Raw genomic sequence first — 14,588 nt, 5'->3', positions numbered from 1 at the left:
CTGGAAGCTCAAGTTATGCAATAGTGCACTTGCAGTGTCGTGGACTGCTGCAACAGGTACATCAAAATTTATCACCGCAATTTACAAATTTTTATTACCGAACCAAGAACGCACTCTGTATGCAACTGCATCAACTTATTAAAATCACGGCTGAATGATGTTGAAAATTTCGAACCCAGCCGAGACGCGGGTATCCTCCAAAACCACCAAACTGAAAATGAACGAATTCCTATATTGTAACTAGGTCTGTTTGACCGTTACGATTAATATTCCAACATATTTAAACTTAGGATAGGAAATATACAACAAAACCAATCCCAATACCATCACACACCACGCGCGTGGAAAACTGTCGCTTCGCTGTACGATCGTCCCTTCACTTTATGACGATATTTTGACCTGCCGTTGAAATTTCGGCACACGCAGATCACCGCATGATGTTTAGCGATAAAATTTTACTGCTAATCAATCAGTTTCAATTAAATTCAAAGCTTTTTAACTCACCCAAAAAGGACGCCGACAACAAGGACGCTGAACGAAAACCAACCGCCAAAAACAATTGCCGCCGACGATGGTATCGATTAAGCATCGAAATATCGATTATCGATCTCGATAGTTATGGTTAAATAATAATGCGCCATATTTGAATGTCGTTAAAAAGTATGAATGCAACTTTTTTAATTTTATTATTTTATACTTTATTTATGGGACGGAATAGATCAGGGAATTCACGCATAACATTATAAAATTCTATTATTACATCTAAATTAAAAATTAATATAATAATATTTATGTATATGTATATTAATATATTGCTATTTATCTCTTTTTAGGAAGAGTCTAGGTACATATATAATTTTTTTTTATTTTCGTTTTCTTTTTATTTTTTGTGTATATTTCATAATTATAATATGTAAATACCTAATAAGGCAATTTTTACGACAAGAATTATGACATATTAAGGCCACGTTATCAACTTCTATGTATACTGGAATGCATACCGTTAATACATTTTTAAGAATATCTGATAATATTAATACACACAATAAATGTATATATTCCGTTAAAAATATTCACGTATAAATTGCTCGTGGAAGAGAGCTCGTACAGTGTGTGTAAAAAAAAGTAGACAAGAAAAATTCTTCAGACATCAGTCGTTTGCATCAATTGAACACGTTGGTGGACTACGAATACTGCAAACTATCAATTTCAATTACCAAGGGCATCGCAATGAGCATCGGTATAAATTCTCAGGACCATTTCATTGAAATCGTTTAGGGAAAAGATTAATCGATGTAGTGTTAATATTGCTGCACAATCTCTTCACGAGCTGTCTTGACTAAACACGTATATAATTGTACCCTAAGTTAGTTATTCAGCACATTTGGCGTGCCAAAGTTTAAGGTAGTCATGTATACGTTTTTATGTTTGCATATTTTAATAGTACTGCAACATGTTTTTTTTTAAGTATATATATAAATGTTATAAACGTTATGGTCCCAATATTACGTTTACCGATTAGATACTATATCGTTTAAGAGATTCTTTCCTCAGTCCACCCCAATAAGAGTATGAGTATTGGTTTTTCTTTTCAATACTCATTTTAGCTGCCTTCGTTAATTATTCACCATTTAATACTTTGCAATGGATATATGGTTGGAAATATTGGAAAAACGTGATGTATGGTTTATACGGATTGAGGAAGATCAAAATTTTTTATCTTATTTACAAATAAATAATAATTTTGAATAAACGTCCGTCTCAACCGTTTTACCTGACGTTTCAGGTATTCACTAATTCAAGCTTAATCTTGTTCTTTTTTCTTTTGTTAAATATAATTCCTCGTTGAGTGGAAATCTTCCTCGATGTTTATAAGGCATTTGCGGAGTGTTTATGGATATTATTATAGATAATTATGTACCTGAAAGGAACGATACTGTTGCACTAATAATAATTAACAATACTGAACCAAAATCTGGCAGGATTCAAAGCTGCGTAGTTATGACTGTTTTTCTGGTGATAACGGTGTGGCGAGCAGGACTTTGAATTGATGAAGTCTCCTGAGTAGGATCGGCCACAAGCCACGGACTGATATCCGAAGCCTCTTGTCCGTCTTCCTGTACATAGAAATTTGACAGGGCTCTTCAGCCTTGGAACTCGCATATTTTAACCAAGCCCGCATATTTTCCAATGCCACAAAAACAAAACAACTCCAAGAAAATGGGTAAAAACTGATGTAGATGCGCGCAAACGATGCGGTTTTTAAAAAAATAGCAAGCGACATTAACAGCAAACTCACCTTGTGAGCAACGGTGGTTGTTGTAGTTTGAATCTCTTCTGTTTTAACTATCCTGGCTCCGCCACGCTCGACTTCTCTTTCTCCTTCGTCTCTCTTCTCCAAAATTAGAGATTGTTCCTCCTTAAATGGATTGAGCATACCCAAGAACGGGTTGCAGTCAATGAAAGGATTGGTATTTTTATTCTCGTCTTCTTCGCTGATCCGAACAACAGGCTTATCCTTTTCCTCCGAAGTTTGTGCAAGGTCGTTATTTTCGGTCGTTGTAAACGGATTGAACGGATTTTGGGACTGATTAGATACTTTTGGAGTCAGCGGCGTAGTCTTCTGTTCAATCTGTCCCCAACTGTCCAGTGAAAAATGGGTGACTGTCACCGAATCATCAGCCGATGGGGTAGCGGCAGCTCCGGTCACGGAGAGGGTCAATTTATCTCCGCCCTACGCGTTCAGGCCAAGCGAAAGCAACAAAATATTTAAGGATAAAAAAGCTAGCAACAAACGACGAGAGGATGGCAATAAACAAGAGCGACGACAACGCACAGGAAATAAATCAAACACTTGATGAATTTGATGATCGTAACTTCCTTTCGAGTACCAAGTGGGAGTCGTGATGGCAAAAAACTATCTTAAAGGGCGATACTTCAACTGTATATGATACACAATTGGTAGCGAAATTCTATAAAAGCAACTGAAACTCACCACAGATACAATTGTAGCAGCGTCGGTGTGCCGATTCTTGTCTGCAGGAAGAGACGGCAGCTCAACGGCACTGACTGATATCAGGTTTGAGTTTTTACCCTGTTCCAGTGATTTTGCCTTCAGAATGTTACATTTTAATGATTCAGGAGGTATAGGAGTGCGAGGGGGCAGCGTAGAGCCGCCACCGACCTGATTATTGGGTACCAATTGCGATTGCTGACTAGTCATACTCTCGGCAGTTAAACTTGGCTTAACTGGCTCAGCTTCTTTATCGGTACCCACTGCGGTGGTCTGATTTCTTGGTTCAGGTGGATGCTGATCCTTGGCTAATGACTTCAGCAAGGAATCTACCAATGGAGAAGAGGCTCCTTGGATGCTCGAGCTTGTTGAATTAGAGCTGCACCTGCTCGGCTCACGACGCAGTGCATCGATTTCTACAGCTGAAAGCAACCGAAATAAATGTAGAAAGTTATCGTGGAAACGGAATCTTTTCAAACCCTTACCAACTGGTGGTTGAGTTGGAGCTTGTGGTTGAATCTGTGGCTGAACGGCCGGCTGTTCGACCTGATGCTGGCGTTCTCGAAGGACGTGGCTTTGACGTCTTGCATATCTCTGACTGGGACGCCGTTCGAATTGAACGGTACGTCGAGCTCTGTTTAGCTGAGTAGTTTGAAATTCAGTCTTCCCGCTATATCGAAATCTGGAACCCATTCGGAAGAAGTTTTGGCGAGCACCAGCTCCCTTGACCGGCGCACGTAGTCGAAAGAAGGCATGATGTTCAACTGCGCACTTCCACAAATGTTTGCAGGCTTTTTCATTGGCTAGTCGGAAAACAAAAGTGTGCTCTTGCTCTCCTTGGCCCTGATCATCCTCTTCCACGACAACCAGTGTCAGTTTTTTTTTCTTAAAATCCAAGCGCCCGATTTTCGGCCAAAAGAATAACCCGATTTTTTGTGAACCCTCAAATACCAAAATTCCAGTTGGTGTTAAACCGAGAGAATATTCACACGCATCCTTGCCAAGTACCGTATGCATGTCTACTCCGTACATGTCTAGCCACTTAGCTTTTCCAAGATACGCTGATTCTGCCTGTGCTGGGCTTAGACCGGAACACTTTGCATATTCTTCAAGAATTTCCAACTCCATCTGCTCTGTTTGATCGTTCACAAAGCGAAATTCTGATACCGTCGCTGCGCTGTGTATCGAAGGATCGTAGTCGCCCAATTCAGCTGTTGAGAATTACAAAGTGTTCGAAAAAATCCACCATACCATGAATATAATGCTCCTCAATATTCTCATAATTCAATAAACTTAAGTTTTGTAACAGAAACTACCTATCTATAACTATCGTAATAAAGCGACACGATTAAAAGCCTAATTGGATCATGAGATTAATTCCATGACTCACATTGCAAAGCAAGTGCTGCCATTTGCACGGCAACTGGATGAGGACAGTGTAGTCTTCCATCGAGGAGATCATGCTTCAATTGGAGAAAGAATTGGTATCTCGTCAGTTCCTCCCTCAGAGTATTTGGCTCCGAAGAGTAGAATTTCACTTTCAATCGTAAGGTATATGGTGGTCCGACTTGACATAAAAAAAAAATAAAAGTTTTACATCTCTCAAGTAAAAAACTATATATCACAATCTCAGTTAAACAGCAAAATTCATTAATTCGCTTACTTTTAACTTGTTTCTTAATTGGTTTGGTCGGATCTAACCAATGCTGCACATTGTTGCTGTCTGTATACTGTAGCCCAAAATAATCCTTCTCGATCAAATCCAGACTGTAGAAAACTTGTTCGTAGAGATCGCTGGCCAGTGCTTTTTTCTGGATAGTGAGACAAAAAATTAAATATCATCACACCACAATCCAGCGAATGATTTTTTTTTATACACAACGAATCTAGCATCACATTACTAGTAGTCGCTGTCACAGCTGTTTCAGGTGAACTTTGACCCCATTTTTATTCAAGGAGACATGTAGACATGATTAACTAATTGGAAACATTATCCTTCTCATGATTACTATGAAGACACCAAACAGCTCTCTAATAGAAACTTTCAACAGTGGGAAGTAGCTTTAAAATATGGTACATTGTTGTAAAATTTGAAATACCTTGAAGTATGAGACAGTTTTCAAATGGTTATGTTTAATAAATTGATACTGTTAAAAGCTTATTTTTTTTCTTACCGATAATTCTATGGGCAAGTCTGTCCCGTCCAACAGGATTACCCTGCATTGAACAACGTTTTTGTTTCCCAATAATCTCTGATTTTTAATATGGGACGAACCGCCCTGAGCAGTGGTACTGCGTCCCCTACGGCGCGAAAGGAATCTAAGCATTTTCACCAATTTCCGAGGCACTCCAATCAATTATTAAATCGTATTATCATCACTGAAGTTTAACTGCTATTTTTTGCCTGATTAAAGTTTCGCCAGGTCAGTCAGCGTGATGGTTCCGACAGGCACAAACTCAAACACACCCCTTCGCCTGTGTTGACAACGGCAGACATTTGCAATGCAGCTTCCACATTTGCCCCTCTCTTTCGCCACTGCTTTGACCATACAATAATTTAACAAAGAGAGATAACTTGGTTGTCCTGTCTCTTGGTAAACGGTGGTACAAGTTGTAATCGTTGACTACTCTCATCTGCTAACGGAGCTCTTTAATACAAGAATCAGCACGAAGTAGTGAAATGCTGAGTTAAAACTATTCAGTTATCGTTTGATGTAATTCTCAAAAAATGGCTTTTGCCTTGCCTAGGTTACTGCGTCAATTACAAATCTGTACAAGGCGTAAGTAGAATAATTTTATGATTTGTTCAAAGGCTGGAGCCCGCTAACCTGTTCCACAGTAACCTATCTTTGCTCGTTATTTCTAGGGGGTATTTCTTCGCAGAGTTATACAGTTGAATCCCGTTCCCACGCCTTCACAGATTCACCAGCGCAGTATTTTAGTAAACAAAATGACAAAGCTCTATCGTCAAATCCGATCGTTACGTTTAGTCCATGGAGTATAAATGTAGATTCCAATTTTCCATGCAGCAGTGGTGGCATTGCAAAGATAATAAGGTGTCCACTAATAACTAATCTTCAGATTATTGAGCCACCGAAGGGATCTAAAGTGGATCATGTTGAAGATTTTCCAACAAATGTCATTGAACTCCCAGCAACCGATGGACAAATAATAGAAAAACATGCTGTCAGAATGATAGTCATAAGAAAACGGAAAATGAAAACACACAAGCTGAAAAAATTTAGGAAGAGGGTGAAATATGAATGGGCCAAGAGAAGGCAGAAACGAGAGTTGATTAAGGAAAAAGCTTTCCAAGCCGAACTACTTGCCAAAATTCGAGAGGCAGAACAGTTTGATGCAGAAAAGTATGTTGCTGAAAAAATCCGTCAAGCAACTGAAGTTCCCTTACCACTGTACTGGAAGGGAAAACGCCTTCCTGCATACATTATAAGACAAAAATTGGGGCTTGACCCAACGCCCAAAAAACCGTGGTGATTTTACAAATGTCCCTAAAGATATAATTAGAGAAAATAAATGATTACAAAAAAATTTGTGCTTTCACGTCCTCCTGTAATTTTTGAAATGTCCACAGTAGGTTGTCAGAATGTTCTCCAACTTTTGTCGACCCAGTGCAATACAAATTTTTTTATTTCGTTTCTTTTTCGTTTGTTTTTTCCTTAATGATACAGAGTAGTAAAGACAATTAAGATATGTAGTTTGCTTGAACTACATTAATCCATTCGCGTCTTGAGTGTTCTTGTTGTAACTTTGTCCTTCTCACTGAAAATAAAGCGATGAAATTATAAGCTACTCTCAGAACTAGTCATTGTTGTTAACTCACATGATGTGAACGATTGCTCCCCATCCAGACATAGCGTCACGATCGCAAGCATTAACCAGAGCCTGACTAATGGTTTCAAAGAGCTCGTCTGGCTCCAAGTTTGGTTCGTAAAGAACTTCACACATTCCATATAATTGCTCTGTGCAAGTACCTCCGACTACAAAATCTTCAGGTTCATTAGGGCAACCAATCAGGTCCATGTTACAAACAAAGGGTTCAAAAGTGACAGGATCTAAACCAGCAATTACTGGTTCGACAAAATAGGGACCGAATCTCTTTTCATATAGTAAGTTAGAAATCATTGAACTGAAGGTTTTTGGATGGATTTTTCTATCCTCCTTCAGCTCATATAAGTTGAGTCTGAATCTCAGCCTCTGCATAACAGTCAGTGTGTCTGTGGCAAGGCCTGGAAGGCCTAGAAATAAATGCGGCCCCATCTCAAAGATTTTTTCAAAGTCACATGATATCGTCTGTGCTTGTACACCAAATCGGCGATCCGCAGCTATAGCTACACAGTTTTTGCCCTTCATGGCTATGATCGCTCCTCCATTGTACGCCAAGATACTCTGAAATGGATAAAAAAAAATGATCAACCAAAGTTCAGCAAAGGAGCACGGTGATTTTAGTTCCAGTGATTTGAGTTGATGGTGCCATTGAAATAGTTGTACACTTCAAAGTTGATGATTTTCCTCCTACAAATATGCAGTGTCATCAGTAGTTTGACATAAACCTAACCAGAGAGATGATTATTAGAGTGCTCTATTAGGGGTTGATTTTCTGAGTCATTCATAGTTTGGAAAAATGAATGATCCATTGCTTTATTCTTATTCAAGTCTTACCATTTCAGTTGAGTTCTAATTCCAACGAGTTGAGCAAATTATTTAACACTATATTTGTCAGCAACAGTGCCGCTTGCGGTTTGACGAACCACGAACTAAAGTGGCACCCACCAGCTGCGAACAGCAAACGGTTTACCGTTTTTGCTATTCGAGAGATCGATCCTCGAATCCCTTCTCATCATCACCACAAGGGGTGTAAACAGCTTCACGAACCTTTTGAATTCACCGCAGAGACTTTTTATCGCACGTTCTATGGGGAAACGTTCTTGACAACCCCCACCCTTAATTTCTAATTGAGTTCAGAAAAAAATGGCCGTGTAATGTTATTGAGAACATTAAGGTAGACTATTTGGTTGTACACGTTAGTTTAAAATAAATGAATAATCCATTAAGTCAAAGGGATTAACTGAAGCTGTTGCGCAGTGTAATTACGTACGTAAAATGGGAAACCATTGGCAGGGCATAAGCCATCTCGGAGTCTTGTATCATGCGTTTCAAATGTCATTTATTTTTTAACCAGGAATGACTTGTCCATATAAAATTTGCGGATTTATAGTCACTACGATATCGTGTTACAAATATACAAATCGAGGAATGTGCCAAAATTTCGACACCCTTTCGACATTGGGGCTAAAGTTTCCGTTAAATTAACCTGCTTGGTTGCATCGATAATTCATTATTTCACACACTAAAGTAGAGTTTCAAGGTCTGATATTATTCAGAAGAAGAACCTTTTTCGATTTTTAACAATCTATAAGGTATCGATTTTTCTTCATAATTTTTGAAATCATATTACCGAATTGGAATATTTAAATCTCTGAGGTCCCTGTGGCCTTGACTTACTTCCATACCAAGTGATTTTTAATCAACAAACAGACTAGACATAGATAATTTTAGTCAATAACCATCTGTTATAATGATTAACTTTCTTCTTTACACTGTCAAGTTTTCGTATTACTTTTATGTAACAATTTATTAAAAATATGATGAAATTTACCATTTGTCCAAAGTCTTTTTGTTAAATTACACCGACATTATTATTCATGTGTTTGAGTAGATGTTATTCAGCAGTATAATTTTACTCATCAAACAAAAATCTAAATTGGAACCTTAGCGGTTGGGAACATGAATTAATGTTCCTTTGATATTTCATAAATGTTATAGGCTAAAATATACATATAGATCAATGTTGGAGAAATGGAGGCACGCGATGACTTTGCATTCACGTATAGTTTGTAGTTGCATTATTTTAATTTTGTAACTTGGCTTAGGGAGTGAAAACAATGTTACTCTATATGAATAGAACGAATACCCTGTTCCATTTGATATATTTTGCATTCCACAATTTCTTATCGTTCTTCATGCAATTGATTAACATGGTGTTTCGAATTTGTAGAAATTTTGCAGCTGCAGCTGTCATCTATAATTTGTAATCCTGATACCTGGCAATAAAAATTTTTAGAAGAACCAGCTTTACCTAAGATATATAATAAAAACTGCAAAATGTCGCTCAAACCAAAACGGGTTGACTTCACTCAGACTTGGGATGTTCTCCAAGGAACCCTCAAAGGAGTTATCACTTTAGCTGATATTCCCAAATCGACATGGAATGACAGATTCATGTACGTAGTCTCTGCCCTAAAGAATTTAGAGATATCAACTTTAAAATTGTCCAGCCACTGTTACTAACGGTAATTTATGACAGGGATGTTTATTCGCTGTGCGTTGCTTACCCTGACTCTATGGCCGATCAACTATATAATGAGACAAAGCAGTTTCTAAACGATCATGTCTCAGAGCTGCTGGAACGAGTTACAAAACAAGGAGATGCGGGTCTTTTACAAGCGTACCACGCAGCTTGGAAAGAATATTCGCAAGGAATGGATTACCTGAACCAGCTTTACCTCTACCTCAATCAGCAGCACATAAAAAGTCAGAAGATTACAGAAGCTCAAATAATATATGGGGCTGCATACGCAATTGAAGCGGATGACCAGGAGCAAATGGAAATTGGGGAGCTTGGACTGGATATTTGGAAACGTAAGATGATAACGTCTTTGAGGACGTCTTTGGTATCACTTTTACTAGCTGGAATTCATGCCGATCGAATGGGACAGGCTCAACATGCTACCACTGAAGTTATGTGTGGAGTCATTCAAAGTTTTGTTCGTGTGGAAGAATACAAAATGAAAGGCCAGTTAGATGTACGTACGAACATCTCTTCCATTTCATTTTACCCTTACTCTGTTGGAAATCTACCCATTTTTCAGATTTTCGTTTCACCTTATTATATTTTGTAGATAGCAACGAAAACTCAGTAATTTAACTTTTTCTGACACCCGATATGATTGCAGTTATATCAGCAAATTTTTGAAGAACCTTTTCTCGAAGATAGCGGTGAATTTTATTCGAGAGAAGCTTCAGAATTCCTGCAACAATCAGATGTTTCCCGCTATATGGAACGGGTGAGCTGGAGACTCAGCGAGGAAGAATTACGTAGTCACAAATTTCTTCATGTCAGTTCAGCTCCGAAGGTAAACAATAAATTCGTCATTTCATATCTTTTTCCGCAAAACTACATCTTTGATCTCCAGATAATTTCGTATTATGAAAAACTCATTTCAGGTGCGACAATGTTGTCAGGAGAAAATGGTAGCTGCTCACGTGGTTTGGCTGCATACTGAAGCTGAATCTATGGTAGAAAATGAGCGTAGGGATGATCTAAGTCTTCTGTATCCTTTGCTCAGGCCGTTGCCTTCGGGTCTGGCACCTCTAATTCGAAAACTCACCGATCACATCACTCAACAGGGTTTACAAGCTGTTGGAACTCTTCAAGGAGACAATGTAGGTATAATGCAGACCGCTGGTTAAGTCAGGAATTCATCAGAATGGTGATTAACCTTTCGGTAATTTCAGGTACATACACAATTCGTAGAAAGCATCTTGGACGTGCATACTAAATACTCTGAGCTCATCAAGGTTGTATTCAAAGGCGATCAAGCCTTTGTCAGTGCCCTCGACAAGGCCTGTTCAGCAGTTGTGAACCACCGACCGGCAGTTCGGCAACCTGCCCGAGCCCCCGAACTGGTGAATATAAAAAATTTTAATTTTATCAATTCTTCATGATCGATTTGGTTTTTGCTGGACTCGTAACTAATCTAAAAAATAATTTCAGTTAGCAAAATACTGTGATTCCCTACTAAAAAAATCTTCTCGTGGAACAACAGAGGGTGAAGTAGAAGAAAAACTAGCCCGATCAATAACAGTCTTTAAATATGTGGACGACAAGGACGTGTTCCAAAAATTCTACTCCCGAATGTTAGCAAAGCGTTTAATTCATCAGCAATCACAGTCAATGGACGCTGAGGAAGCGATGATAGATCGGTTAAAACAAGCCTGTGGTTACGAATTCACAAACAAACTCCATAGGATGTTCACGGACATGTCTGTGTCTGCTGATTTGAACACAAAGTTCTCCGCAAGTCTCAGAGAGCGAGAAGGCGAGGGTCAAAAACAGCTTGGCATAGGATTTGGAGTTTATGTTCTTCAAGCAGGTGCCTGGCCACTCGGTCTACCTCCATCTCCCGGTCCGTTTCACGTTCCACAGCAACTTGAGCAGTCAGTCCAAGCTTTCGAGACATTTTACCACGCTCAATTCAGCGGGCGTAAACTTACCTGGCTTCATCATCTTTGTCAGGGTGAATTAAAGCTGAATTACTTAAAAAGGGCATATCTCGTTACCGTACAAACTTATCAAATGGCGCTGCTCTTATTATTTGAGCACTGCGACTCCATATCTTGTAAAGAGGCTGCGGTATCCCTTCGTCTTTCTCAAGAGCAACTTGAAAAACATGCGGTCAGTTTGATAGAGTGCAAGCTCCTGAAGAAATCACCCGACAGTGAACTTGGAGAGGAAACAATACTCATGCTCAATCTAGAGTACTCTAATAAAAGAACAAAGTTCCGCGTTACCGGAGCTCTTCAACGAGACGCACCTCACGACGCCGAAGCGACCCATCGTAGTGTCGATGACGATCGGAAACTTTATCTTCAGGCAGCAATTGTACGCATAATGAAGAGCAGAAAAGTCCTGCGGCACAACCAGCTTGTACAAGAGGTAAGTCAACTAGAAATAAAGTCATTCGTGATATCTTACTTCAATGAATTTTTATTTTTATTATTAGTATTATTATTGTTATTGTTATTATTATTGATGATGTCGAGAATATCAATATTTATATAACTAATCAGAAATCTTGAACAATACGATGAGTTGTGGAAAAATTATTTTCTCAGTAAAAATATTTCGTCAATACTATGATCATCGAAAGAGTTTGTTCGTAAGAACCTTAATTAACAGGGTGACCTTTATAAATATTTGTAGATTATTTTTTTTTACCTCTATTTTGACTAACTACTGTATTGCTTTTGGCTAGTTTAAAGCTCAGCTTCATACTAGTTATTATCGATGTATTGATTATTGTTACAGGTCCTTGGTCAATCGAAAGTTACTTTCGCTCCGTCCATCGGGATGATAAAGAAATGCATCGAGGCTTTAATTGACAAACAATACATTGAGCGAACGTTCAATAGCTCGGATGAATATTCGTACGTCGCGTAACCCAACTTCGGCCCACCTTTGATAATTTATTTTGAAATAAGATACTCACGTATATCCTGTGAGTCGTAATGTGCCGTCTTCTTTGCAAGACTCGTGTAATAATTGCGAGTTACCTATTTGCCAAGAACATGAAAGATTTCAGCCTTGTTAAACAACAACATGTTTCCAAAGATATTGAAGCACCAGAACAGGGCTACGGAGTAACTTAGGATACTTAACTACTCCTTGAACGATTAAAATAAAGTAATTGATTAGGTAAAATGTAATATATACACAGCTAATAAAGATGTCGTTACTATTTTATACTCTGTCTAATTTATATGGTTGTAGCAGACCTGCCTTGCAATTTTAACTTTCGTTGCTGAAATAGATGACTCAAAATTCGATCACCTATATTGCTGAGTTTTCTTGTCAGTATGTACATTTTCTAGCATTTTTCTACGTATAAATTGGATGCGACTTTGTGCACTTACAAAGAAAATTTCTCACTGTATTTAATAAGTCAAATCACACGTTGCTTATAACACTAATTGAATTAGTAAATGTTATCCTAATATTACACAATGGAAAGGATGTTTTTTTAAAACCTTAGATATTCCCTAGTTTCAAATGTTTGCTAATTATGTATGTATAATTACTTGACGAACTCGCGAATTGTTTTTACGGTTCCTATTATACTTGACGCTACAATTAAATCAACAATCGCTGCTACCTTGTTGGTTAACCCAAAAATGTTCGCTACTGAACTAGCTTGCACAACATTTTTCTTTACGCTTTGGTTTCTGTCGCACAATCAATTTTGGCCACGTTATTATGATCGCGGAGTTTTTAATTGTAACAACTCGGGATCGAGCAAAGGATTGTCTTCATTTTCTGGTGGTTTGTTCATGTGATTTACTATCAGTGGAGACGGTGTTGCTGCGTTTCCATAAGGCGAGAAACCTGCCCATTCCATTCCTAGATATATCGGAGGTGGACTACCCATCGGTGTCTCAAGAAGCAAGTGGTCCTGTGGCTGCTGTTGCTGAGACTCCTGGCAATCTGGCGATGAGATATGTGGGGCCATATGAGTTGCAGCTTTACATTGCTTTTCTTGTTTTCTCCATTTAGCTCGCCTATTCTGGAACCAGACCTGCGAACGTTGCATCGATGAAATGAGTAATTCAAATTTATCTATGAGAACGATCTAACGTACTTGAACTCTGGCCTCTGTAAGCTGGATACGGAGAGCAAGCTCCTCTCGAAAGAATACATCCGGGTAGTGAGTCTTCTGGAAGGCTCTTTCGAGCTCCTCTAATTGGAAATTAGTGAAAGTTGTTCGATATCTTCGCTGTTTTCGCTTACCCATTCCAGGAGTTGGTCTATCATCACCTCCGGGACTTGGAGAAGAGAAGTCATACGCTGGAAGTAAGATGCGCAACTCAAAAATATCTTAAAATAATTGTTTATATCTTTTGTAACAGGACTTAATTGATATTCGAGTTACTCCCTAAAATTTTGCAGTTCAGATGGTCTGATACATGTACCCTGACAGTGTTGGATATGTCATTTGTGAAATGGGCAAAGAATTGGTAATACTTATTTCATTAGGGAATCTGTTTATGGCGTTAAATAGATTACTGCTAACTCTATTTAAAAAAAGGGTACCTTACCGCTTAATGCACTTAGCAATAATTTAATTGAGGCACTACCCCAAGAGAGTAGTACTTAATTAAATCAAACTCCATGTCCAGAGGCTTGTGCCCACTTACTGAATTTTGCAGGGAAGCAAACAGACGAAGATTGTGTGCCCATCAGTCCAGCCAGGGTAGCTGATTGCAGATCACCAGAATGAATATCATCGGCAGTAACATCATTTGTAATTATGGAGCCTGCGGAAACTAGAGGATCACGAGGAGCACCAACCAAAAATAACTGCCTGTTGTTTTCTTCTACTGCTTCCTCTTCTTTCAAATCCATTGTTATAAAAATCTTGTTCACAATGATATCAATGAATTTATTATGACTAATTTGATTTGTAACTAACTTTTTCTTTGACACGATGCCCCACCGAGGATAGGCCAGTGATAATTGAATCACCCCGAGTTGAGAACAACGTTTCAACCCCCGCTAAAACAACTCTGGGGCTCTGCCTTTCTTTTCTCTCTTTCACTTCTTTTTTCTCCACTTACACCTGTGCAAGGTAGACTGAGTAGGGGATTGTATTTTCAACGGGAACTCCAAGGGGGGTAAGGAAGCCTTATGTGTGCCCAGCATATCGCTTTGCTTCTGTTC

General features: G+C 38.7%; 5 protein-coding genes across 9 annotated transcripts; 2 read left to right on the top strand and 3 right to left on the bottom strand.

The window, feature by feature from the left end:
* Positions 1-673: 673 nt before the first annotated feature.
* On the bottom strand, positions 674-5,507 carry LOC105685132 (band 4.1-like protein 5). Of its 2 annotated transcripts, XM_012398984.2 has the most exons (7): positions 5,188-5,505; positions 4,677-4,824; positions 4,404-4,580; positions 3,499-4,224; positions 2,996-3,435; positions 2,300-2,734; positions 674-2,117 (listed from the first exon to the last, which is right to left on the bottom strand). In XM_012398984.2, exons 1-7 carry the CDS (start codon positions 5,338-5,340, stop codon positions 1,986-1,988), a joined length of 2,211 nt encoding a protein of 736 aa, XP_012254407.1. In that variant the 5' UTR covers positions 5,341-5,505; the 3' UTR covers positions 674-1,985. The 2 variants fall into 2 exon arrangements, with proteins under 2 accessions (XP_012254407.1, XP_012254408.1); XM_012398985.2 differs by lacking the exon at positions 2,300-2,734 and having other exon boundaries at positions 5,188-5,507.
* Positions 5,508-5,606: 99 nt separating this feature from the next.
* On the top strand, positions 5,607-6,823 carry LOC105685115. Its single transcript, XM_012398960.3, has 2 exons — positions 5,607-5,793; positions 5,880-6,823. The coding sequence occupies exons 1-2, from the start codon at positions 5,742-5,744 to the stop codon at positions 6,506-6,508; spliced, it is 681 nt and encodes a 226-aa protein (XP_012254383.2). The 5' UTR covers positions 5,607-5,741; the 3' UTR covers positions 6,509-6,823.
* Positions 6,644-7,847, bottom strand: LOC105685116 (proteasome subunit beta type-3). The gene is made up of 3 exons (XM_012398962.3): positions 7,694-7,847; positions 6,855-7,420; positions 6,644-6,793 (listed from the first exon to the last, which is right to left on the bottom strand). Exons 1-3 carry the CDS (start codon positions 7,694-7,696, stop codon positions 6,745-6,747), a joined length of 618 nt encoding a protein of 205 aa, XP_012254385.1. The 5' UTR covers positions 7,697-7,847; the 3' UTR covers positions 6,644-6,744.
* A 49-nt stretch (positions 7,848-7,896) lies between these two features.
* On the top strand, positions 7,897-12,617 carry LOC105685129 (cullin-2). Of its 3 annotated transcripts, XM_012398979.3 has the most exons (9): positions 7,996-8,125; positions 8,214-8,451; positions 9,090-9,315; positions 9,399-9,897; positions 10,048-10,227; positions 10,319-10,537; positions 10,610-10,780; positions 10,869-11,810; positions 12,183-12,617. In XM_012398979.3, exons 3-9 carry the CDS (start codon positions 9,197-9,199, stop codon positions 12,312-12,314), a joined length of 2,262 nt encoding a protein of 753 aa, XP_012254402.1. In that variant the 5' UTR covers positions 7,996-8,125; positions 8,214-8,451; positions 9,090-9,196; the 3' UTR covers positions 12,315-12,617. The 3 variants fall into 3 exon arrangements, with proteins under 3 accessions (XP_012254401.1, XP_012254403.1, XP_012254402.1); XM_012398978.3 differs by lacking the exon at positions 8,214-8,451 and having other exon boundaries at positions 7,897-8,033; XM_012398980.2 differs by lacking the exon at positions 8,214-8,451 and having other exon boundaries at positions 7,992-8,125.
* A 166-nt stretch (positions 12,618-12,783) lies between these two features.
* Positions 12,784-14,421, bottom strand: LOC105685130 (homeobox protein ARX-like). 2 transcript variants are annotated; one of them, XM_048658740.1, is made up of 4 exons: positions 14,066-14,421; positions 13,659-13,715; positions 13,510-13,607; positions 12,784-13,446 (listed from the first exon to the last, which is right to left on the bottom strand). In XM_048658740.1, exons 1-4 carry the CDS (start codon positions 14,271-14,273, stop codon positions 13,126-13,128), a joined length of 684 nt encoding a protein of 227 aa, XP_048514697.1. In that variant the 5' UTR covers positions 14,274-14,421; the 3' UTR covers positions 12,784-13,125. The 2 variants fall into 2 exon arrangements, with proteins under 2 accessions (XP_048514697.1, XP_012254404.1); XM_012398981.3 differs by having other exon boundaries at positions 13,510-13,715; positions 14,066-14,415.
* Positions 14,422-14,588: the final 167 nt, after the last annotated feature.

The sequence above is a fragment of the Athalia rosae genome, chromosome 7, assembly GCF_917208135.1.
Source record: "Athalia rosae chromosome 7, iyAthRosa1.1, whole genome shotgun sequence".
In the NCBI taxonomy this organism is placed as follows: Eukaryota; Metazoa; Arthropoda; class Insecta; order Hymenoptera; family Athaliidae; genus Athalia; species Athalia rosae.
The sequence above is the reverse complement of the archived record's forward strand: the minus strand, read 5'-3'. Positions and strand labels throughout refer to the sequence as shown.